Genomic DNA, 26,194 nt, shown 5'->3' with positions numbered 1-26,194 from the left:
AAATGCTTTGCATGGGTTAAGGGGTACTTGGCTAAAAACAGATTTCTCAGAGAGCACATAACTAAAAAAAGGTTTAGAACCACTGAAATACTACAATAATTCAATAATAAGAAAATGTTTCGCCCTTGTATTTGACTTAACCCGGTCCTTAAACTTGTTTCTACACTGACGGCTCACATGACAATAAATACTTTGAATCTTAACTGAAAACAACAGTTTTACAGTGAAACTTAACTGTAATTGTGCTAAACCAAATTTGATATTGATAGATTGTTGTTGACTTACAGGAAGTACAGTCATGCTGGTGTGGTACTGAGAGAAAAATACATGCATGTCAACTTTTGTCAGTTCCATTGATATCTTAAAGTGAGCGCGAAGCTCCCAAGAGTCTCAACCACAATCGAGGCCTACGTTGAGAAAAATGTGACTTTCACTTCCTTTGCACCGTACAGTATGCTTTCAGTGACACAAATATCATCGTCAAGTTCAGGGTTGCGTGCCTTCGTGTGAGTGCGAGTCACTTGCAGGAAGTGTTCTGGAGTGAAATGACAGGTTGAGACCACCATGTGCCGAACTCCTTGGGCCCATGTTGCTTATCAGCCCCCTTGACGCATTCACACACCCGCACGCATGCTTGTGCCGTGTTTCCAATACGCACATGTACACAATCCTGGTATGACGCACCCAGTCTCTCTGCTGTTATATGTCATCCTGATCTGTTGAGTTCATTTTGTAACCTGCTCAGATGGCCTGTGTTCTCCAAGTCTCACGACAGAATCGGTGTTATTTTTAGGCCATCGCTTCCCACCAGCGTCGCAGGCCTCCCTCTTCCATTATTTCAGTGACTCTGTTTGCCTTTGACTTGCCGCACCATCCTCTCATGTCTTAATGTGTGTGTCAAGAGCAAAAGAATCAGACAAGAGCAGGGCTACGGTGCGACTCTCGCACAGCACAAAACCGGATGCTGCATTGAATGGGAATGAATGATGCTGGAGCCAAGCCAGAGAAGCATTGGTCAAAAGAACAATGAAACGTCTGACTTGTTTGATCCCATGGAAGCACAAATGACTGCGAGGAAGTAAAGTGGATATTAAAAAAAAAAAAAAAGAAGCTTGCATTCAAATCACTTTGAACTACATATATTGTTGGAGTGATCATTTTGAAGTTTAAATTGCATATTAGTTTGACAATTTCAGAGCAGTACTTGGAGCTTAACAAATCTTATTTTTAAGTTTGCAAGTTTTCTTTTCTGTTTGAGCCTATGCTGTGAAGAAAATTCTTTAATGTGGAATGAGCCTGCCAATTCTGGGTGCTTTCAGGGTAATGAAAAATAACGAGGAAACTTCTACAAAGCTTTTTATTGATTAGCCCTATTTTACTTTGTGAACAAAGTTGTTTCCAAGCTAGGGTGACCAGATATTCAAAATTAAATATGAGACACTACATTACTTGGTGAAAAAAAAATAAAATACATGCAATAAATTCTCACCAGTAACTATAACACATGTCATCGTGAGCCATTCTGCTAACCGGCGGTTATGTTACTTACTAGCTAATGCTAAATGGTATCTTCCATGATAGTTCAGCAGTTCCAAAAAAGTCAACGCACTCAAAATGATCAACCCTTTTTTTTTCCCAGTCCCAGCGTTGTGACAATATACTGTAGTAGAATTTGTATACCCTGCCCCGACATATTGTTCACATGCAGCTGTTCCGATTTTGGCTTATCAAGTATATTATAAAATGTTTTTACAGTCACTGCAATGTGTTCACGGTCCTTGCAATGTGCAGTGCGTTTAATATTCCTAAAGATGTTTAAGGTCCTACTGTGTAAGTGGTGATTGAACACGAGTCTAGTCACTGCCTGAGTGAGTACCGTACAGTACTCGCTTTTCTTTTGCTGACCCATGCAGCTACCACTCGTTGAATGCAAGCCTTGCGAAACCTTGTTCATAAAACTGAGAATCAATTGTGTTGTGCGATGCTCTCTAATTTGTAACAATCTATGTTTTATTTTTCATGGAAACTTGGGCAAGTTATTTTTGTTTAAATGTTTAGGTAACCATGCAATGTCATTATGCTAATGTCTTTCACCTGTGTGTGAGTGTGTCTAATAAAAACCCCATGGAGTTGCGGGCAGTTGGCTCTGATGGTGTGAAAGAGAAGACTAGTCTCCAAGTCTGTTGTTTTGTTACTTTTCCCTCGTCTTGATGCCCGTAATTTGAACAGTTTGCCGCCTAATATTAACTCCGTCAACAAATTGGCACCACCTACCCTCACAATCTTACATTGGAAACACCTCGCCAGAAATGCTCAGCTTTCTGGCTGCATTTCTAATGATTCTTAGATGCACGAAAAGAAAGTTATGGTTCAAATGTGAAGCACTGGCATGGCATAGCGGTGGAGTGGTCATTTCCCAACCGAGAGGTTGTGGGTTTATTCCCCTGAGCATTGTGACCATGTCGAATTGTCCTTGAGCAAGATACTGAACCCCCAGTTGCATCAGTAGATAAACCAACAGCAAGTAAATGATTGGTTATTGCAAAGCGATTTGAGTGGCTGAGGTAGAAAGACACAATATAAATAAATAAAAGTCCATTTACCATTTAAGCATCCGGTTGGCTTTTCTTCACTTCTAAGTCTGAACCTATTCAGTGAGCAAAGTAAAACTACAAACGGTGAACTGGCCAAGTCTTAATTCGCTTCAAATAAATGTCAAATTATCAGCAGTCTCCCAAAGAAATGAACATCTTTGCAATCCTCCAACGGTGTCATCTTTGAGCCCGCCATCTGTTTTGAGATGCAATCATTTTTTTGTACATGGCAATTCTCTGGATAACATAGCCCATTAACTCATTTGAGTCGTACGTGTAGCATTGTCTCACATGACAAGATTAATACATTGCCTTCTTGCTGAAGATCAAAATTGCCAGGCAGCTATGAGGAGACTTGAAGCTCCACCTGATGCCTCGCCTCAGCAACCGTGTGAAACTTTTTGTGAAACTGCACAGCAACGAAAAGACAATTTACAGGAACCTCACAAGACTGATCTGTTTTTGAATTGAGGTGGGGTTCAAGAAACACCTTGCAAACTGTGAACAACAAGGTGCAAAAATTAAAGTTGTCAAATTCCTGTAAAAGCCGTAAACACACCAGGTCTTCTTATTTAATTAGAACAGTCTGTTCTTCTGTGACTCCTGGTGTGGTTATTGCACTTACATATGTAACTTAGCCGCACGCTAACTAAATTTGTAATTTTGACGTACATAGGCATGCAATTAGGAAGTGAGCTCTGGCTTTGGAACACACATGCAAAAGATGACATTGCAAGGCATTGCATTGCATGACAGAGGAAAAAACCCCCACAGAGAATGACGTAGTAAGAAACGGACCAAAAAAATTAAATTTAAAAAAAAAAAAGAAAACTGACGGCTGGGCTGTGACGGCTTGCCATTTCACTGCTTCGCCTCCTGGAGGCAAGCATGGCTGTCATGGTATTTCGACAAATAGATTCCAAATGTTATTATGCGCTTGCTTTGATACAACCAGTGCAACCAAAGCACACTTGGATGCAGGTTTTATTGATAAACCATTTCAATTTCTCCTTCCGACAATCACAGATACACTTAAAAGGGGCCAGATCAAGAAAAGTCAGCTTTTGGACCTTTTAACCATGTTACAATGTTGATTTCTCACCTTAAACACCCTTAAAGTATTATTTTCCTGCATTGACGCATTTCTAAGCATTCCTCGTTTATTCTGCACACCCACACCAGCCCCTCCTGAGCAGATGAACATGGCTCGAGAGAAAACTATGACGACAGAAGAAATTCGCACCTCCCCTACACCGCACATGCAAGAGTAAATTCATGCCAACCTTGTTTGCCTCTTTTTGCCTCTTCGTTTTGGATCCAAAGTTGAGGAGGAGAGTAAAAAGCCACATTCATTTATGAGTTACAACGTTTTACTGTAGAAAATGCAGAAGAGGTGAAAATGTGTGTTTGAGCGCACACAGCCAGACATTTAGTGACATCTTGTGCAGGCGGAACTGTTATTATTGGTTCCAACGGTGAGCAATTTGATGGGGGAAACGTGTGTCAGTGAGGGTAATCTATAGACATCGTTTTGCATTTTAATGTCAGTAAAACGTCTGTTTTTGGCTCCTCCTTTCACGGCACGAAGTTTGGGAGGAAACGCGGTCAAGATGATGGGTGATGTTCCGTGACCGGCAGCATTGAACGACATCATAAAGGTGTGGCGGCCAAATGGTGAAAAGCGTGGTTAGCCAACGAGACATTTCACTTTCTGAGTAGAAATTAAAATACCATAAAACTCATGTTTAATAAGAAATGTAATTTTGCTGCAGAAAGTGTAGAAATATCATGACCTAGGATCTTAAACAATCAAAGTAAAAGATAAGACATCCAAATTAATTTTCTTTTAGAAACAAGTGTGAGAAACACCTCGAAGAGACCCTTGGAAGACACCATGTGGAAGGAAAAACCTGATTCTGACCTTGAGATGGTTGTCGCATTTCTATTTGTGACTAAGAGGTTCATTTTCACAGGTGACCACAGAACACAGAGATCTCAAGAGAAGATCTGTGGTTTGTTTTTTTTTAATTGAATGAATGACCGACCAAAACATTGTTCTGATATTTTATTTGACTTTTGAGAGAGCATTGGATTTCATGTTGTTATGTTGTAGGTTTGCGTTGGTTATAAGCATGGGACAATATCAGAACCTGACGGTACGCATAAACACGTTGTCCATGTTACCCACGGTATTTAGCGGCAGTAGCAAACTTGCAGTGGTACTGAAGCTGACAAATCAGGAAGTGGACAATGTGATTGGCTGCTGCAGCCGGAGAGGACTCACGTATGATACACAATGAGAGGAAGCTCTCGCTGCATGCTGCGATTGCCCGTTAAGGCAGACGACGCAGGAGGGGAAAATGTTTTGACCGGTTTTGGATGGTTTTAAATAACTGTCCTTTTCAAAATCACTATATATTGCTCATATCTACCCATGCCTGGTTGGTTAAGGACTTGTTTACTTAGTTAATCTTGTCTTGTCCCTCGTGCCATTCATGTTCTGGGTTCTTGGTAATTTGGTTTGTTAAAGTTCATGTTTTCAGGTCCCTTTGTGTCAGTGTCTTGGTAAGTGATTGTGTCCACCTATCCTCATCAACCTGTTCCCTTTGTATCAGCCAATCAGCTTTCCTTTATATTTGTTTGATTTCATCTTTGCCAAATTAAATGACTATTTTTGGTGCACGTCTGCTTCCCTGCATTTGGGTTCACATCCTCCTCAACCGCAATGCCAACGTGATCGACCGCATTGCCAACATGATATGTAGAAAAATAGATTTCCATTTCCTTTTGAAAGGCTTTATTTATTTCATATAATACTGACACATACTCAATAGCAGTTAACAGGCGTTTAAAAACACAGATAATAAAACCATTTGCGCATCAATTCACTTTTAGCCTCATTGAATCCATGGAGCATTTTTATATGTATAACATAACACTTATTTGATATCGGTCTAAACTCAACCTTGAGCAGAAAAAAAGACGTCCCATTATAAAAAACAACAAAAACAAAGAGGTAATCCACAAACTATTCAAGGTAAAGTATTCCTTTGAAGGAGAGGTTCTGATTTCCCATAACATTTTGACAGATTTGAAAATGTCATATGCGTTCCATTTTATAGCATATACGACAGATATATAAACCATTTTTCTATTCATATTTTATTTCTAAAATCCAGAGCCCAATAATTTCTTGCGTGTACACGGATCACTACTAATCCATAGAGGAAGTTTGAATAATACAACTGGCTGGGCGGCGGGGTGTCTTTTGCCCAGTAGTTTCAGGTCATAGTACACTTTTTGAAGTTACCGTCTCAGTAAAGGGTGTTGTGTTTTGCGGTCCTTAGCAGCCAAGCACCGAAATGCAAGTCTGGGCCAGCCGTGTGACATAAAAGTCCCGGCTTTTCAGCCGCCATTCCTCGGACATCCTCAGAGAAATGAAACAAAATCTTCACTCAAGTCTATAGGAGTACACCTGCACTGTGCCACGAGGTCCGTTGCGTTGCAAACTCACTGCAGCCGCCACAGTACTTGAACTTGTTCTTGAACTATCGGGTTACCTAAAAATGAAAGACAAACGTAAAGTTCAACATGCTGGAATGGAAAAAAAAAAAGGCTCTGCAATCCACATGAAACTAAAAATTCAGAGTAGAGGAAGTTGAATTACTGCTGGTACATATCACTTCAGTTGTGAAAATTAGAGAGTGGTGCAGTCACCTCTTAGAGAATTATGGAAAGTGATGCTTGTTATAAGAGCAACAAGCACATGGCCGGCATGCTCTCTACTGGCACACGACTAAACAGGATGCAGCTGGCGTATCGGCAGTCAGCCTCACTCTTAGCACCTGGTGTGCTGCCGTGTCGTTTTGTGTGTTTGCGGAGACCATTGCAATAATCATCAGGTCTCTTTACCATCTTCCATTTTTCTTAGTCCGTCCACCTGCTTTTAAGCCATTTCCAGCTTTTAGGTGAACTTGCCAACCTGCTAATGTCCCAAATTGTTGTATATGCGGCTGTAACAGCTCTGGGTTTTCATGTCATCTTTTGTCTGTTTCCCCGCGTGGCTTTTTTGTGCCACGATCCCCTGAACGCCAAGACAAGCTGGGCCGTCCTCCTGTACTTTCTTTTGAGGGAGTCAGTCTTTTGTGCATGGCAGGTGCCAAGAGTTGAAGGCCAGCCATTACCCAGAGAGCACAGAAAAAGCGTTTTTCTCTCAGTTGGCAGCTGGGATGGTTCTAGTGTATCTGGGCTGGCTTTGTGGCTCCCTCGCTGCTGGGTCCCATTCCCATTGACTTCAGGCATCTCATCCCGCACCTGATCAAAGTGTCAATGTGTGTTTGTTGTCATGCCAGTGCATTCTACACACACACGTGATTTGTAAATCTGCAATATCGTCATAAGGATGAATTAATTTTCTCTTTCTGAGATAAGATATGTGTATGTGTAATATTGGATATATGGAATATAGTATTCACCACTACTTTGTTGTACTCCCCAAAACTACACACCGACCGTGCCCACGTCTTTTAGTTTCGTTCCGCAGTTGAGGAGGTGATATTTTGCACTGAGTCGGCCAAGTAAACAGCAACATTTCATTTAACAGTAACATTGTTTTACTGTAGAAAATGCCCACGTGGCAAACACAGGTGTTTGGGAGGACACAGGTAGATTAACAGGTAGAACTATTGTTATGAATACTGGTTTCTCACGAGACCGACTTGATAAGAGGAATGGCTCATACCGAGTGTGGCCTCTTGACAGATTTGCGTTTTAAAGTCAGTAAAACCTCTATTTTGGTTCCTTCATTCACCTGGCTGAGGTAACCTCCAGCGCTCCGCAATCCTCATGAGCGGTCAAGGTGAAGGATTTCTCGAGGCTGCCAATCATTGAACGTCCTCATGAAGGGGACGCAGCCACACGGTGAGCGGTGCGGCTTCAGTAAACAATATGTTTGCCTTTTGAGTTATAAATATCGGTACCATAGAACTCCTATTTCATAAGAAATTAACATATATTTCGGAGTGGAAAGTTTAAACTGTCAATATATGGGCCTTTCTAGATTCAAGCAAAACTTCAGGGTCTGCATTGATTAATTCAGCAACGCTAAGCATCTTGAAATGTTATTTGATTAGTCTTGCAATTTCCCTTTTAACAAGTATGTTTATATGTATCAGAAGTTAATCTTTGTTGTTGATCAAAATTCAGCTAAAATAAAAAAATGCAGGAGACCAGAATAGAGGAATGAATTTCAAAGTGCACAGTTTGTTCAACAGGGCGGAACGGTGGCAGACTGGTTATCATGTCTGCATGCCTGCCTCTGGCCTCCGCGTGGGCTTTGCATGCATGGGTTTTCTCCGGGTATTAGGGTTTCCGCCCACTTTCCAAACACATGCATAGTAGGTATATTGAAGACTGTAAATCATCCTTAGGTGCGATTATGAGTATGAAGGGTTGTTCATCTTTGTGTGCCCTACGACTGCCCAAAGGCAGCTGGGTTAAGCGCCATCATGTCTGTGACCCTCATGAGGATGAGTGGCCAACATGAGGGCTGAATGAATGAATGTTTGTTCTATAGCGGCGCTCTACGGTTAGGCAGCATGTAGCGTATCTACATTTTCTCATGAATGACGCCCATGCTGAATGTGATTCAAGCGTACAGTACATTGTGGTCAATGATAGCCGAGTGTCTTGGCAGTTCAGCGATGTCTGGCTGCTCATCCATATGACATTATTTGGCATTGATCAAGCTGTCTTCTGTCCCCTCCCTTTCTCCTCCCTTTACCCTCCTCCTCCCCACCTCATCTCTGCTCCCAGGCGGGGATGAAGCCAACGACCGAGAGTGCCAAAACATCCTTTGTATTCCTGTCTGTGCTGTGATGCAGCCAGGGCACAAGCTCAAGTTCCCCGTTAGCTGACCAGGTACAATGTTCTTGTTTTTGACGATTTCCGATATTGCTATATCTTCCACCCACCTCTGGCTTCTGTATTCCTCTAGAGTCTCCACTTATTTTTTTCTATTTGGCTCCCGCTTTCCTTTTACAGCTCTCATCGTGTCTCCCTCTTATCTCTCGCTCTCTCCAGTCCGTCGTCAATTTCAATTTACGAGCGGGTCTTAATGGGACTATAAGAATGCGTGCGGAGATATTGATCTGGATGCCTGTGCATCTTGACCTCGGCCTAACAAGGAGAAAAAAAAGACGCCATTTCATCATTTGGCAAACATATCATTTAACACGCAAGGTGCGCACACCGAGGTCAGGCACGCACAAACCATTGATTGAAGACCTGAATGAAACCTATTTGTGCTCTTTGAAACTTCATGAATTGTCAGTTATAGTATCAGCCCTGAAACGTTGCGGCCTGAAACCGTCGATTCCTCTCTATTCTAGAAATAGAATCAGTGGATGAATTTTAACATTGAATGGATGGCGACTTACATTTGACAACAATGTGATAATCCTCCATAATATTTGGTCATACTTGAATTTATATACATCTGTCAATCAAATTAAACCAAAAAAAATCTGTGTAAGATAGTTCATTAAATAAATGATCATTATCCTCTAAGAAAGATTTGAATGGCACGCCGTAAAGGGAGGATCGCATGCTTCTGTTTGCATGTCGGTCTTCAATGCATGCAAATGTCACATGCACGATCCTTTCCACAAAGGGCCACGGCTGTGTGAACGTGCGCTATTGCGTGATGCACGGACCAGCGAGTTTTGCGACTTCTACTTGTGCAATGTCGAATTCGCACACCTTAATTCCTATAGCAAAGGAAGTATAACCCCAGGACTGGCCCGGATTCAGTCGGTTCCGTCCCACGATGGGGTACAGCAGCACAAATGCCCCATTAAACCCAATTCTGTCATGTGCAAATGATTCAAAAGAGAACATTTAGACTGCACGCCGTGCAGTTTACTTAAGCTGTCACTCAAACATAATTGTGTTCAAGCCAAGTCAAAAGGGGGAACAAGTTTCATGTGACAGTAAAAGTTTCGTTTGATTGCAGAGGTTTTTCCTTTGAAACTAAAAGTGTGTTTGTTTTGGCACACGTCTGAATCAATATAACTCAAACCATCTTGTGTATGACATTTTGCACAAGTGTTGTTAAGCTTAACATACAATATTTTATCAAGGCAAAGCTAAATGGTTGTTCTAATACAAATGTAACTCTTAAATTGTTAATTTTTTCGTTTGACATGATAGTAAATACATTTTTTTGAATATTTGTTCGTATGCTACTTTGCTGGTTGTTGTGGAGCGACTAGAGTTTACAACAGCACTTTTTTTGACTGGGAATTCAAAATAAATAAAACAATTTCAAAATTAATATTTTGAAACCCCAAAGGGTAAGGTCACTTGTATCCCCAAGCACTACTGTATTAACATCAATGATTTTGGCAACATAAGAAAAATATTTGTCATAAAAAAATGCAAAAAAACAAAACTTGTAGTCAGATTAAAACAACATAACCATTGTCATAATGGGAGAGGACACCCATTTAGGAATTTTCAGCAGTAAAAGTGATTATTTTGTCTCAATTTGGTGACTGAATTATTTTTCATGTGTAATTAAAGCCTGTAAAAACACATTTAGCGAGTGGCTGTTGACGAAAGATGACATCACGTAACCACCAATCACAGCTCACCTGTTGTTTGGGTTTGGCTATGTTTTCGTTTTCTGAACCTTGAGCACAAGCGATGTCATTTTCAGTCAACAGCAAGTGACAAAATGTCTTTTTAGAGGAAGTGATTGTGCATGGAAAATAAATTGTCTGCAAATTAAATGTTGTCAGAACAAAAAGTTTTTTTCCCGAAAGTGGCAATATTTGTAAAGTATGTTGTTACTGTACGTACACGCAAGGGAGAAATTGTGCCATGCACTTTGCGATGGGTGGCTCGAATGAGTGCAAACATAGCGAGGGAATTCTTAATCAGCCCGATGTCCAAGAGACAGAGAGCCTCTGAGTGTTTTGAAAACGCGAGAAGGCTGCAAGCGATGGCTCGTGTACTCAGCGCCCCCCCCCCCCCCCCTTTTTTTTTTAACCCAAAAAGGAGCACTCTCACTTCTTAGGCCACACCTCCAATCAATTATTAAGGGTGAAAACAAAGGTCTAAACCTAGCCATGAATAATGGAAGACGAATAGACAGAGAGCAGGACGGAGGTTAGGAAGAGAGGTGTGCAGTGATGAGAGGTGAGTTTCTCTCAAACGCCTGTGTGTGACGGACAGTTCGAAACTCACTTGGGTCAGGTCACTGAAGAGCAGGCAGTGGGCTCAATGCATTATGTACAGACGCAGGCACTGTTCACACTCGCTCTGGCAGGACGAACACACGACGCGCAAACTGCATATAGAGTGAAACGAGCAGGTGGGCGCGCACGTGAAGAGGGTTCCCACTGTGCTGTATGGGACAAGGTGAGCAGTTTACGCAGCGAAGTGGAATGCGTGCCACCAAAGTGTGAGGAAGCAGATCAAGCAAGTGGGAATGAAGTCTGTGTGTGCCTCATTCCCCATGCCCTTGTTTTTCTTCTATGTTTGATGTCGGAACCAATTGGGTGGAGGGAGGACATAACTTAACGAGAGACAACTGAAGAAATGAGAACTCGTAAACAAAAGGCGGGTAGAGGAATAATGTAGGAACCGATAACGCAGTCGGGGTGGAAGTGGGACACGCAGTCTGGCTTGTACCAGTTTGGCTGTTTCCTGAGCAAAAATTGAACTGAAGCTTTAATGTAGGTTTCAGAACTACCTATGATGTTCTGTTCAGTTCGCTCAAATCACTTTAAGTGACTCCCTGACAGTTAATTCCCACAATGATGCACGGATAAATGTTTTCCCCAAACACAACTACTTTGTAATATCAGTAAGGGGCCTACTCTTTTTGGAGCCATGCTTTATCAATTCTAAGCGCAAACACAAATACTGTACACTCTTACCAGTAAGTAGGAAGCAGCAACAGCAATCCAGGAAAATGGGGGTTAACAACGGTACAAAAACAGTCTGGATTCCATATCAAAAATCCACCATTTTCCAGACTGTTTTTATTCTTATTTATTTATTTATTGAATTAATTTTTTGCAGAGATAAATTCTACTTGTATGTTGTTGATGTTTTCTTTTTGTGTGTGGTGAGTGACTTCAAACGGTGGTCATATCCAAAACCCATCATCGTGCTCCATGTTGTACTTTCCAATCTTTCCTTTTCCTCCATTCTTCTCTTCCTTTTCCTTCTATTTACGATTCGCATGCAAAGCGTCTTTTCCCTCTCCATCTTCTAGTTTTATCAGTGATTGACATACGAACAAGAAACTTACTCAGCTGCACACAAGATGCGATATAAAAAATGTGATTTGAATTAGGTTTGCAAAGTTTTCATCCTTCGGCTTTTTCCGTAGCTAAAAGATGGTGGCGAAATGTGGTGACCTACTGTCTGAGCGACACCCCCGTGTAATTTACATAGTGTTTACTAAACCTATGATTATGTAAAAGAAAAAAAAAGAAATGCTGTGATTGAACACATGTATTTACGCTATTAAAATGTATATACTTCTTTTATTGAATAACATTTTTGTTCATCGCAAAATATTGCTGAGTATCTCTAACAAGTTATTCTGTTTACTCTCCTGGTATTATGTTTTAATATTAACGTTGAAGCCACATAGTCAAGGACTATTTTGCTTTACACACATGCAGGATTTATTTGACAAATGTAGATTTATGATGGGATTTTTTCTGAAAACTTTTGCTGGACTTCTACTAATGTGACTTTTAAATAATGATTGTTTTTACTCAAATCAAATTACTATGTTTAGTATACATACATACTAAATGTAGCATAGAAAATAGATCTAACACTGCATAAATTGTGCCCCTTAAAGTTGAACTGGCAAGGAGCTACTCTTCAGCACCCAACTTTTCAAATCATCTTTTTGTTTTGCAGCACCAGCTAGGGGCTGCATCATAGTAGTCTACGTGAAATGTCAAAATTAGTCTGTAGACTAGGATACAAACATCTTAAAAATGTTATTGAGAGGGGAAAAAAAATTGCTATGTCATGGGTGCCAGTCCAGCATATGAGAAATAGAAAATCTCCCTCTTTTGAGAAGAGAAAGAGAGAGGAGGAGAGAGAGAGAGCGAGAGAGAGAGAGACAGCATGTGATTAAGAAATAAATTCACCTTTGTAGTTTTAACTTTGTTGCCGGTGCTGCAGCTCCATCCTGTGAGGTCGGGCAGAACCTTACATTCCTCGCCTTCCATACATGGCTCCATCTGACACCACCACTTCTGGGCAACAATGGAGGCTAGTAAAACAATTAAAAAGAGATGGTTGATTCTATGATGAATCCAAGCATTAATGTGCAGCCTTTTTTTTCACCGAATAATGTTAGAGCTAAGCATTACAGCTTTCAGTCCCCGCATATACAGTGGTGCGTTCACGTCTGATTACGCATGCATCACTGTTAAACTTTAAACGTCTCAATTAGAAATGTAAAATGTTCCTCTATGGCTAAAAATACAGAAGAGATTTTTAATACTGTTTTACTACGTGGTAAAAGCATTGGTGCATTTTTAATTCATAGTCAAACTGGGCTTCTAGATTTTAAAAACAATTTTGCAAAAATGATTCACGATCTCCGTCGGTGTGGCTTGCTTGGGTACTACAGTGTCGTGCGGATATAATCAGTACACAGGGGATCATTTGCATATTCAATTCTAGAAGAAACAAATCCGAAAGGACAAAACTGGAGGCAAGATATGCATCAGACATATGAGATGTGTTGTGATCTTTCAGGGTTGCACGCAGATTTGTGCGCTACACATCACATCACATCAGATAAAAATGAATATATGCCTTTAGCAAACTTCACAGAAAAAAAAAAGCTCTCAAAAAGACACATCAAGAGCAAAGGGATTTGCTATCAGTGACGAGGTTAATACGTCTTCAATAAGTGAATGTTGGATGGATCGAATTCGGATGAACACGTCGCCGTAATTGTGGGATTGGCATTGCATTGAGGTTTTAACACAGCTGTGGCTCAGTGTGTTTAACTAAACACATTGAATGCACTGGCAAAACTCCCAGGAGAACGGTGACACTTTGAGAGAGTCACCGTTCATTACAGGGCAGCTTTGCATTTTCGATTTCTTGGTAATCAGATGCTTCTCTCACGTTACGGCCATCTCTGCCCACAATTCGCCAGAAACATACTGTACTTATATCGGATAATCTCGTCTTCATTATTTCGCCTTGTTGAGGATATTATGCCCGCAAGCACTTAAGGAGTTCAGTGAAATTGATGGATACGTCACTTGTTACCAAAACTGTTATAATTGGTGTGTCAAATTTAGAAGACATTCATTTTAAGGGTGGTGTTGTGTAGACCAACAAAATAGTCCAGTATTCCTGGCCATTACCTTGGTAGCGAGTGAAAACAGACATAACTGAAAGGTGATCCTGATTAATTTTTCATTCAAACTTTATGACAGTTTGTTTTTCATGAAGCGATTTGGTGGAGACTTAAGGAGAAATGAATATCCTCGTGGCAGATGCACAGATGCATTTTATGGTACGGGCATAGTTAAAATAATTCTCTGTAAATGTAAACAGATTAATATCTGTGTTATTTATGAGTTAATAAAAAGTATTTGGTCTCTAGTGTCTAATATGTAAATGTCTAAAATTGAGATCAAACCAAAAGTTGGGTTGCTTGAATGTGTTTCATTGACTCCCTCATAAACTTTATCTTCTGCATTTGGAAAAAAGCAACAAACATGTGAATTCAGAGACTGTTGCGCCATCCAAAGTTGCGTACAGTGTGAAATATTGATTTTGCAAGCAGAAGAAATGAGAATTTTTAAATGCACTTTACGTTCACCTCAGGATTAGAATTAACACTACTCTGAAATGCAGACTAAAACAAAAACAATTAAGGGCTTTAGCTGCCTGTAAAATTGAGTAAGCAATACTTTTGACTTACCTCAAAGAAGTGAATGGGTTAGTTGATGAAGCCTATCTTGATGTCTTTTTTACACTAAACCTTATCACATTAGTTCACTCCAATTTGAAAGAGTAGTAGCTTCGTGTTTACAAAGACTCAAATGACCCAAATGACCCTATATTTCCATGCTCGGTGCAAATCTAGCATATACTGTAGTGCAACCAAAGATTGCGAGTGGGCGTTGTTTACTTTCTTCCAGCATTTTTGTAAATAGACTCCAATTTGTGAGCGTTTTGACATAGATGATCATAATTCCAATTCTAGGCAACATACAGCACAAATGTGTCATGCACAATCTGTTAGGTATTTGTTTCCACCTTTGTCTACCGATCAGTTTCTTCCAGCCAACCATGTCTTCCCCAGGTGTGAAATGTCTTGTTGCCTTGTCAGTTTGCTTGCGTTTATTTTCTTGGTTTCTTTCGGTGTTGGTAATGTCCATTGTTTTGGACATTAGTGCCGTGTCTGTAAGCAGTTGTTCTCTTCTTGGCTAAAACCCAACGTGCTCGAAAGAGAAGATAATTTAACTAGTCGGTACACACCATCAACACAAGAGGGCATGGCCCGAGTGGTGCCAGCAACCTGTCCGGGAAAGCAGGAACATTTGACTGTTTGGGATCGCTCCTCAATCTTGTTCTTGTTGCAGCAGCGATGTGCAGCGATCACTTCGCACGTCCCCGCCTTCACATGCACTGCAGAACAAAGACAAACTCAGTTGGTCTCATCATATCTCCCTTAATTGTTGGTCCTATGCAGATTCTATTCAGATCTAGAAAACAATGACACAATGTGACTTGTGTATTGAAAGAATGAAATGAATGAAATGTGAATCGGCCAAGTTATGTAAAAAAAAAAATTATATATATATATATATATATATATATATATATATATATATATATATATATACACACACGTATATTGTCCAAATTCAAAGTAAGCGACAATACAATCCCATTTTCATACAAATTTAATGTCCATCTACATTTCGTCATACAGTGGACCCCGGGTTACAACGTCCCTGATTTACGTTATTTTCATGTTGCGACTTGGAATATCTGGAGTTTTTTCATTCCCTCTTTATGTTCCCGGATTTGCGTTTCCGGAAAAAAACAATCGTCATGACCCTAGGGGCTTGGCTGTATTTGTGTTGTTTTGCCTCCATCTGCTGACGTTTTTAGGTAATTGCACTTATTTACTATTGCCGTCTAACTGATTCCATGCAACACGTGACTAGATCTGGTCTGCTATTGATCGGCGTCTCCTCACGAAGATGGTGGTCTGCTATTGGTCGGCCTCACTTGTTTCAAATGGCAGAACGGGGTTACAAAACTGTATTTATAGTGCATTTTACTGCCTTATTCAAAGTTGAAAGGGTTAGCCATGGCTCCCAAGATTGCTAGTGATGTTTAAGAGAGAAGTAAGAAGATGATTTATATGTAAACGATGCTGGAGATAACCCTTAGCTTAAAAGCAAAGGCATATGAAGTGAAAGGCTCACAGTGAAATTTCACAGTTGAACAGAGATTTGAAAAGTTGCAGAATAAGAAAAATACTTGAAAAATACTTTTTCTTCTCGTTTATTTCCTATTTGACTCTTGCTATCATTGAGTAAATCCTTTGATTGATTGGTGAGCTATACGATAACAGCAATTAGAGCACTGTCACGTATGTAGTCTATTATAAGACGCCCCTTCACACACACACACACACACACGCACACACACACACACACACACACACACACACACACACACACACACACACACACACTTGCACCTTCCAAGCTACAAACAATACAATAATTGGCTCCAATGTACTGTAGTTCAAATCAAGATTGCGACATTAAATATCCATTGATGAAGTACCTTTGTGATCGCAGTGACCTTCTCTCTGGTGCCACACACTAATGACCCCCGTACGATCACTTTTGTTTACAATGTGACCTTTCAGATATTTAATTTATAGCCAATTATCATCAATTAATTATGCGTGCCATTAAAACCTTATTTTACTGTTCCCAAAGCTGCCCTGCTGCTCCTGAAAAAAGATGTCCCCACAGAAATTAGTTGTTAGCTAATGATGGTCATGAAATGATTTTTATGTTCAAGAACAAATCATTTAATCTGAGTTAGTGCTGCACTGCAACCATGGAAACAGCGGTTGACACATTTTTATGTGCCTTATGATTTGATGGCTAAGTGCAATAGGACACAATTGGTATTTAATCTTGTAGGGAAAACCAACGATGAAGTCCATGCATTGTATTCCTGAGTCTTGCTGATACAGTAGCAAGAGGTAAATGTGACTTTTTTTTTTCAAGACAAAGCAAGTAATATAAATGATGAACACTAAAAGGTGTTTTTTACGAGGCAATGTAGTGCCCCCAATGATTTAGCAACATATTCTCAGTTTTATGTTTACTTTGACAGTAAACCTTAACTGCGAGTGTCCATAAACAGCTTGAAACCTGAGGCCTCTTTTCTGAATAACTGGGCGTTATTAGAAGTGAGTCAAGTTGAGTCCCTTGCAACCATACAGCGCTCGTAGCGCAAATGTTTGCTCTCATGTCAAAGCAAAAACCCAGCCAAATAATGGCACTCAGATTTCAAATGCCACAGTGGTCACAGCACAGTGGTCTTATCCATATAGTGTCCAAATTTAAGGTGTATCACGTCATTAAATACATCATCTTGTATTGCACAGTAGACTGTGCATAATTCACAATATCCTGGATTCCTTTCATTGAAACCAGTTAGTCCCATTTGATACTTGTTCATCTCTGCTCTCTTTCTCATTTGTGCCCACGTGCAGGCTTGACAAGCTTGTTGGTGCACATGTGGCTCAACTAAAACCCAAACAAACAGAATAAATACTTTGGCTTTCAGCACTTATAGACTAACAGAGAACAAATCTAGGATATGCAGAGTTAATTAACTGTGTACAATTCACTGGGTGGGGGGCAGGGGTTTACTGGAGGAATGTTAAAGCGAATTGCAGTTTAATTAATTTAGCTAGTGTTAAATGAGGAACCTATTTTAAAATAATTGCAGTCACGTTGTCTCTGGTCAGATGATGAAATACTTAGGTTTGACTGTTCAAATTATATGTTCAATCATGCGAAAGACCGACAGGAAGCGGATTTGTTTTATGGTCACACTTTATCATAAATACACAATGTGTATTTATATATGTGTATAATGTGTATAATATATATATATATATATATATATATATATATATATATATAGTGTGTGTGTGTGTGTGTGTGTGTGTGTACATGTAAGTTTGAGAACAGTTTTGTCACAGTCATCTTTCAAATTGGCACCTTAGGAAACAGTTATTGGCCCAAAACTGGAAAAAAAACCTCTGGAGGCTAAATCCTAGTAGAGGATAGTAGAGGTAGTGACAACTTGGTTTAATGCAAGAATTAACGCATTTAATTAAATTTACAAATAGACTGGTTCTGTCTTTTCTAGAATTATGATGGTGATGTGTTGAGGCTTGCAGTTTAATCATAAAACATCAGTAAAAAAGTCACCGTTTGCAGCAAACAGTACTCATGGCACAAGGCACTTGTGAGCCCAGATTTTTGTACGGTTGCACAACACAACACATTATAGACCTTCAAAATATACAGCAAAGAATCAGTCAACATGAGCAGTGGACCACTTGACCCAAAGCCAGATCGTGCTAAAAACCTTTGGGGTGACAAGAATCGACTTGGCTTTGGACGAACAACGAAGACTTAACATCAACATCCACAATGCCAAGGTAAGGGAACCAAGGTTTTAAGAGATCTCATTAATGCCACATGCTTTTTAGCCAAACAGCAGCTAGCATTTCATGGGAATGATGAAAATTACAGGCTCTGCCAATCGTGGCAGCTATGTTGATCTACTACATGCTTTTGCGGAGAAAGATAACCATTTGAAGACATCTCTTTTATTTTCTGGCTTGTCAAATTGAATACGGAACAAGTAAACCGAAGCAGGTGCGGACATCATTACATTAAAGGTGCTTTTTTTTGTGCTACATGTTGTATGCTTAAAGAATGCAGATATGAAATTTTAAACATAAACAGCTAACTGCTGCCAATAAAATGTGTCAATACGCTGCCCCGGAGGTCTCATGCTATGTTTATAAATCTGATCGATGACGTCAATGCCACCCCAGCCATGTACCTCACCAAACGTCACAGAATGAAACCCCCAGTAATGCTGGCAAAAGTTCCACCTTGCTGTGCTTAGGTTGAATGTATTTTACTTTTATAATTTTGCTCTATAATTTTTTTTTTATTTCAAACACATATAAAGACAAATAAAGGATAAAACACGGTAAGGAAATCATTGCCAAAAAAAAAAAAAACACTTTTACTGCTATCAATTTTGTCTTTCTGCTTGTAATGCTTTGATTTGATCTATTATTCCATTCTAGGAGAGGGATCACATGATTACTGTTCACTCACTTTCAGGGACAAATCCGACATTTCGAAACTGTCGGGTTCGCAATGGAATGCGAAACGCAACAATCGCGCGACAGCGTCTTATGGACACAGACCTCTGAACAGTGTTTTGAATCAAACGTTCTGCTTTTGTTTCGGTACGTACCAAAACATTTAAAGACGTTAAACTTTAACTGGGCGTGGCATTAAGCTTGAAGCCTTTTTTGAACATATCTGCCAAATTGCTGCTTGTTGAAATAATTGACGGCTTGTCTCAATAAAACTTGTCAAGTCACATATTACAATGTCCAACTGCAGAATTAAAAAGAGATTAAAATGAGGTATGATGAGGCACATTCAAAGCAGTGTCAATCGTGAAGATACTACATTTTCTTCAGTGTGTTTCGCAGAGTGTGTTTTGAGATGGAGCATGTGTTAGCACTTGCTCAGTTAATTAGATTAAATTGTACGAATCACAGTGCTTGTGAGTGTCTATGTATGTATGTGTGTGTGCGTGTATGCATGTGTGTTTCCATCAGTGCATGTACGTTCATGCATTTATGCTAATAATTAGATTACATTCCACTGAGATGGCACCATCCATTATGAATCATAAACACCGGGCAAATTAAAATTCTGTTATGGGGCCTGCCAAGAAAATTAGCACAGAGAAAAGTGGAGGTACACAAATTTGACCACACATTATTTCCCTTCCACCGTTTTTTTTGTTGTTTTTTTGTTTTTGGTGGGGGGGCCTCCCTGCTGCCTCTAATGCTGTTGTTCTCCTATACACTGATTTATATACAGTTCCAGTTATTTTCATATTTCATATAATGCCTTTTTTCCATTTGGGTACGGGCTACTAGAATAACAAAAATTCATTCTCCATAAATTTATCCTCCAATAAATTCCTGACGCACATGACCCGTGCGCATGAATACATTTACCATTTGCAACCCCTAAAGGAGACTGACACACAAACGTCCCCACGGTAAAATCACTCTAGACTGATGTGCATAGGACCAAGGCAGAAGAGCTGAACAGAACACTGAACACATGCACATACTTATTTTATTGCACATACTTAACATTTTATTGAAAATTTGCATTACGCGTTTGCCGATGGAAAACATAAATGCCGCTGCTCGACACCATTTGGAAGTCCCGCCACACAATCATTTTGTCACGAAGACTACCTCTCCTTTCATCATTGCAGGTACAACACACCGGCACATGGTGTCTGACATATTAGAGGGCCGAATGCCACCATCGCTACCGGCAAAGTGAACACCATTTTGCACTAATTCGAACTGCAGGCGCCAATTGCATCTAAAATGTTAATATGCTCAGATGTATTAAGGCAACATTACCAGTGAGGCATTAACCTTTGTGCGTGTTTGTGTGTATGTGTGTGCGAGATCCAGGTCTTCACGTTTAAAACCTTGCGGTAATTGCTAATTCCTGACTGGAGGTGACTTTCTACAAGCGCCCCAGGCATTTCTGGCCCTCCTCATTTTCGGCCACCCCCGTTCTACTCTCTTTTCCCTCCCGCACGGTTGAAAGATTCTGAAACCTTCCCAGCACTCGCATCGGCTTCATCCTTCCAAACGGCTTTCCAGCCAGCCATTTATTTTCTCGGTCATTTTAAGCCGGTGTTTTTCCATGCTGCTGTCAGGCTTGTATTTTGATCATCTGTGTCATTCTAGAGAAAACACATGTCAAACGATAGTTTTCATTCCAGACAGCCTCGTTCTCTTGGTTCCTTTTGCTAGGGTAGAACGGAGAGGAAAGATCTATAGCGCAGCAGGCATGTTGATGAGCATTGCATTCTGTGCAGATTCTCTTTCTGTCAAAGGAATAAGGACGGACACTCGTAAACGTCAAGTGTGTATTTCACTCTCGTAGGTGTGCTCGTGTGTGTTTGTGTGTGTATATAAATATATAAACTGTGCATGCGATGGTCTGCGCGCGTGTGCGTGTGAATGAGTTATTGTCGTTGTTTATGTCACTCTGTTGTGGAGGTGTCATTTTGCAGATCAAGATAAATGGCTTGCTATCATCCTGCTTACGCTGTGTGAAAGATTGCGCAGCCCCATATGCTGCAATGCATACCGCCACTCAAACAGCGTATGCACACAGACCGAAATCAACTAAATTGTCTCATGTCAGAGATTCTCGCAGTTTCAAAGGATTACACAAGGCAAGGCAAGTGACATTTGTTGTCCATAAGCACCTGGCAAGCTTTGTGCACTGGGCCATAGTCATTCTGGTATAGAAAAGACTCTTCCCAAAATTGTCCGCGCAATGTTGAAATTATTGCTGTGCCAAAAGAAAATGGATTCACACAATTTTTGTGATTCTCAATGACTAGGATTTAAATCTATTTAACATGCCAAATCGAAACTGTGTATAAAACAGATTTGATCCGCTCCCTGTCGGCTTCCATACTACGCACTGTGCCAGGGCGTCACCACGCAGCCCGTTCGGGAAAATCCAGCCTGTGTGCGCAGGACGAACAACACAAACAATGGCGCAGATCCCTCGTAGAAAGCAGTTTTGTTGCAGTTTGCAAATCCGTGCAAATATTCATACAAGAAGAAAAAACAAATGGTCTGTCATCAACACGACACAAAACAACAGCATGTCCATAAAAAAAGACAAACTACAGAACAAATTATGCAAAATCGAAATGTATTCAAAAAGATTACACACATGCATGTAAAGTAATAAAAATCCCATATAAGGTCATACCAAATGCATATCAATTGTATTTACATTACAGCCAGACTTTGAGCACCACCAGTTAAACCTAATTCAGCCCTTTAGGATCATTAAGCTGCTGAGATGGCATGATGCTGACTCAGCACTGCTCGCAATTTGGGTAACATGATGGCCTCCCTTGACAAAAGTGCATATAACATCGTAATGGAATGAGCTGTTCTGGATCACGTAGACACCGCGCTGCCCTTTAATGTAGCCATTCTATAACCTTCAAAAGCTGTTGTTTGCACAAAAGAAGTCAATACAAAATTGTAAAAAAGTATGTTTCTAAACTGAGAAGCTTTTTTGGTCTATATAACCACATCGAGGTACAACAAATGCCAGCTTGGTCAGAGAAGACTGACACCAATATGAAGAACAATGTTTGGTATAACGCGTCCAATGAATGCATTTCCTAAGTATGTTGCAAAGGTTTGCATAATCTTAGGCCATTTCACACGTCCTCATCGAGCAAAAAACATCAACTAATGATGAGATGAGCTCTGCGATTGGTGCATTAAGCCCATGGCTTCATAAAGGCGCGTTTCCCTCGGATCAGCACTTTCCCTCACACTGCTTCATCAGGACAGATCATTACGTTCTTCCACTCATCTCCTCCCGTGCCTCTCCCGTTCTCTCGCGCCATCGCTCAAATGAAAGAGAAACCCTGGCGTGTTTGCGGCCGGCCAGCAGCAGAACCAGAGGTAGAAAGATGAGAAGAGATGAGGAGGAGGAGAGATGAAGGCGATGTCGGCCGATTAGTCGCTGTTACCACTCTGTGGGAGGAAAACTGAAGAACCACAACAGTCCTGCCGCAGCAAGTTTCACAATCAGAGCATTACACTTTTACTTACATGCGTCTTCACTCCAATTAGACAAGGCCATCTATTTATACTTACTGCCGTATGGCTAAAGGCCATGTTGCTCAACCTCCAGACAAATAGGAACTTAAAGCTCTACTGATACCACATCAGCACCTTAGAAAGGCAACTGCATGGGTAGGTGCAATTATGTACCCTGGTGATTGTAGAATGAACACACAAGCAGTGGTAAACAAAGATTATCTTGCTGTATTACACCCTTCTTTTGCTAGAGTATATTATGGTTTCGTTGTCCACACAATAAACGTTGGCAACCGGCTCAGGGTGTCCCTCGCCTACAGCTCGAAGTCAGCTGAGATAGGCACCAGCAATCCTGTGAGTCTTGTGAGGATAAGCGGCTATAGAAATGAATGGATGGATGGAATATTTTTTAATAGTACTACATTAAGATCTTTCTTGCAAAATATACAGTTACGGGGAAAGGATTCATTTAATGCCAGTAAGTTCTAAAGATGATCATAAAGTAACACTGAAACAGGTGTTTTAGACGCGTTTTAGCAGGTGTTGTATGTATTCATATTTTAATATGATCCCGCTACGTTGAATGTGACATGAGTGGATACTTACTGCAGGAAGCCGGTGCAACGCTTAACAAGCAAGCTACGCGGTGATTGGAGCTACACTGGATTTGCCAACTTCAGTTGTTTAACCAAGGCAGCAACAAGACACCAAAGCACGGCTGGACACATGTGCTTCGGTGCTTTGAAAAACTTCTTGAGTGGATAGTTCGAAGGTAAAGAGATCTCCTCAATGTGCTACAGTGTTTTTAAAAAACTTTTGGAACACCGGAGTGGATACACTGTACATCTCAGTGCCAAGAGAAAGAGACGTACATAATGAAAGGGTGAAGAAAAATCATTAGATATTGAAAGGACTGATCGATAGTGACCGCCGTTTGTTTTGGTGAGTGCAAGCCTTTTCTTTATTTATTTTTTCATTTTTAATATGTTTGTGTTATTTTCTTTTGTTCATATTCAATTAATAGTAAAGAAATAAAATGATGTTCATCTTATATGAAACTGCAATTTGTAATTTGGATTTGAAAATATTTTGTGGATATTTATTTTAAATAATTTTTTTAAGTTTTGACAGCATCACATACAATGAGACATTTTAATGGTTGATGCGGGTTTATTGACATTTAAAAGCTCTGGAAAATAACCTGCGTAGCCCAGTAATGCGTACGTGACAATGACATTCAAACCTAGGGTCGTGGTCCTCGGAAACCACGGATAACTTTTATAATACCAAAAGGTTTGATGCAAATACAACACTGCTTATCATTTGTGAAATATGGTACACACTTTGAATTGTCCTTAGGTGTGTTTGTGAGTATGAATGTCTGTTTGCCTTGGTTGCATTTTGATAACTGTCCTGTAACTTGTTTCTTTTTGTAGTTTGACATTGGCTGGTTGTCCCAGTGTTGCAGTTCTAACATTTCAGGATTGATTTGTTCACACATTGCTTTATTGGTTGTCTCACTTGTTACATGCACCTTCTGTCATTAAACGTTTTATTTTATTACTTTGATTTTCCATGTTCTGATAGGGTCCAATTGATATTACCCCGGCGCCATTCATCACAGTTATTTCAGGAATGTCTTTCTGTTATTTAAAAAGAAAAAAAAAAGAAACCTGAGCCAAAATAAGCATAAAACACTCAGTGAGAGATTGAGTGATTTGTGTTTTAATGCAACTCGCAGAGTATTTACAGTGGTGTTCTGCAAGGATTAGTTGTGTGTGAGAGGATTAGTGAAGCTGCATTACTGCTGTTTTATTTAACTCACAACAGCAAAAGACTAAAAATAAAAGCCTCTTAACCACATTTAGGCAACATGAGAGAGCGGGCCTGACAGCTAGACAAACATGATGTTTGTGTCCTTTTAAAGACACGAGCTGGAAAAAGATGCGCCTGAATACACACGCATCCACACACAGATGTTCTCACACGCAAAACTTACTGCATTTAATCTCTAATCTAGTAATCTGCTGAAAGTTGCCCTCCGAAGCATATGCTTGGCATGGAAACACTGTGTCATATTAGTTAAGGCGAGAGTAAGAGTGTAGCATATGCAAGCAGATAGGAGTCGCTTCAGCAGACTGGGAAGCTCATGTAGAGCCGAGAGGATTAAATCAAAAAGACTGGAGGAGAGAGAACTGGGGAGAAAATGAGAGCGTTCTGCAGAAGCAGCACATTACCTCTCCTTCCCTTGTCTTTTCCACGCTGTCCATCTCCTTCCTTGCATCAGCATTGATCACATAGCATGAGTAAAGTAAAGCACGCGGCATCCATCGGACCGTGAATCCAAGAGCCGCTCTTAAGCATACCGAGGACTCTCGCCATCGTGCACAGAAACACCAAAAAGCATCAACGTGGTACACAGCATCATCTCCAGACTGGAGGCAAAATTAACCTAGCATTTCTTAAAAATAAATCATTCTTAATTATTTATAAAAAATAATGAATATAAAGTCTCAGAACTGTTCTCAAAAAGAAAAAAATAATGATTAAATATTTGTTTCGAGGACATATTTGAAAAATATTGAACTTAAAGTGTCCTCTTTTGGGATCATAGTGGAGATGTGTTGAACCCGACAGGAAACGAGAGGTGGCACGTGACAATTTGGGTCGAGTACGGGGGAGAATCTGAGTTTTTACAATTATGAATTTGAATAACCTATTGAACATAAAATTTGTTTCATGAACTTATATTTTCCTTAATTAATTCAAAAACATTTTTAAAGGATTTTTGCATGTTTGTTTGTTTTATTTACAATCTCGAGTACCCCCTGAAGTTCCTTCAAGTACCCCCAGGAGTACTAGTACCCCATTTGAGAAAAATTGACATAGATCATCCAAAAAAAAAAAAAAAAACCAACAAAAAAAAAACATTTTGTGTGCTATCAAAATTACTGTCCTTTTTGAGGCATTTTTACATTGTATATCGAGAAACATACTGTTGTGGTTATGGGGGTGCAGGAGCAAGACGAGACTGCGAGACAACGTACACGTGCACGTAGACGCAATTGCTGACACTAGTTTTGCAACAATTAAATGATTTGAAGTTTCAATACATTATTTTTTGATGAATGAATATTTTAATGTCTCAAAGCCCTTAACTCTTTTAGTGCCAAGCAGAAAAGGAAACCTCTAAATATATATAGCATTTTCACTCATCTTTAAAGGCTGACAGAATAGTGTGTGCTATTTCTATGTAAATATGGATGGTGTCATATGAAAGATTGATTTCCATTCCTTGCTTTAAATTGCATGTAGGTAATATCTGTGTTGTGAGTGTGGAAACACAGCCATCCAATTGTCAGAATTATCACCACAGTGCACATTTGCCTTAAATGTATTAGGTAAGCACTAGTCGAGGGCGTCAGCTACCCTCCTTAAAAAAAAACGTATTTGACGAGCGATTTTTAAATTTATTATTGTGATTACTGTTTCTCGTCCACGAGATTTCTCATCCACGGCACTAAGAGAGTTAAAGTCATCATCGCTATGTGAC

General features: G+C 40.0%; 1 protein-coding gene across 2 annotated transcripts in view; it reads right to left on the bottom strand.

Annotated features, from left to right (window-relative positions):
* Positions 1-5,374: 5,374 nt before the first annotated feature.
* The window catches only part of LOC148428003 (chemokine-like protein TAFA-2), a 66,440-nt gene continuing 45,620 nt past the window's right edge, over positions 5,375-26,194 (bottom strand). For both annotated transcript variants that reach the window (XM_088409199.1, XM_088409198.1), the window contains 3 exons: positions 15,138-15,287; positions 12,776-12,900; positions 5,375-6,154 (listed from right to left, as the gene is read on the bottom strand). In XM_088409199.1, the coding sequence (XP_088265325.1) occupies positions 6,143-6,154; positions 12,776-12,900; positions 15,138-15,287 (287 nt within the window). In that variant the 3' untranslated portion in view covers positions 5,375-6,142. The remainder of the gene's footprint in view (positions 6,155-12,775; positions 12,901-15,137; positions 15,288-26,194) is intronic.

The sequence above is a fragment of the Hippichthys cyanospilos genome, chromosome 2 (genome assembly GCF_059441005.1).
Source record: "Hippichthys cyanospilos isolate Australia breed blue-spotted pipefish chromosome 2, RoL_Hcya_1.0, whole genome shotgun sequence".
Classification (NCBI taxonomy): Eukaryota; Metazoa; Chordata; class Actinopteri; order Syngnathiformes; family Syngnathidae; genus Hippichthys; species Hippichthys cyanospilos.
This window is presented reverse-complemented; position numbering and strand designations above follow the sequence as displayed.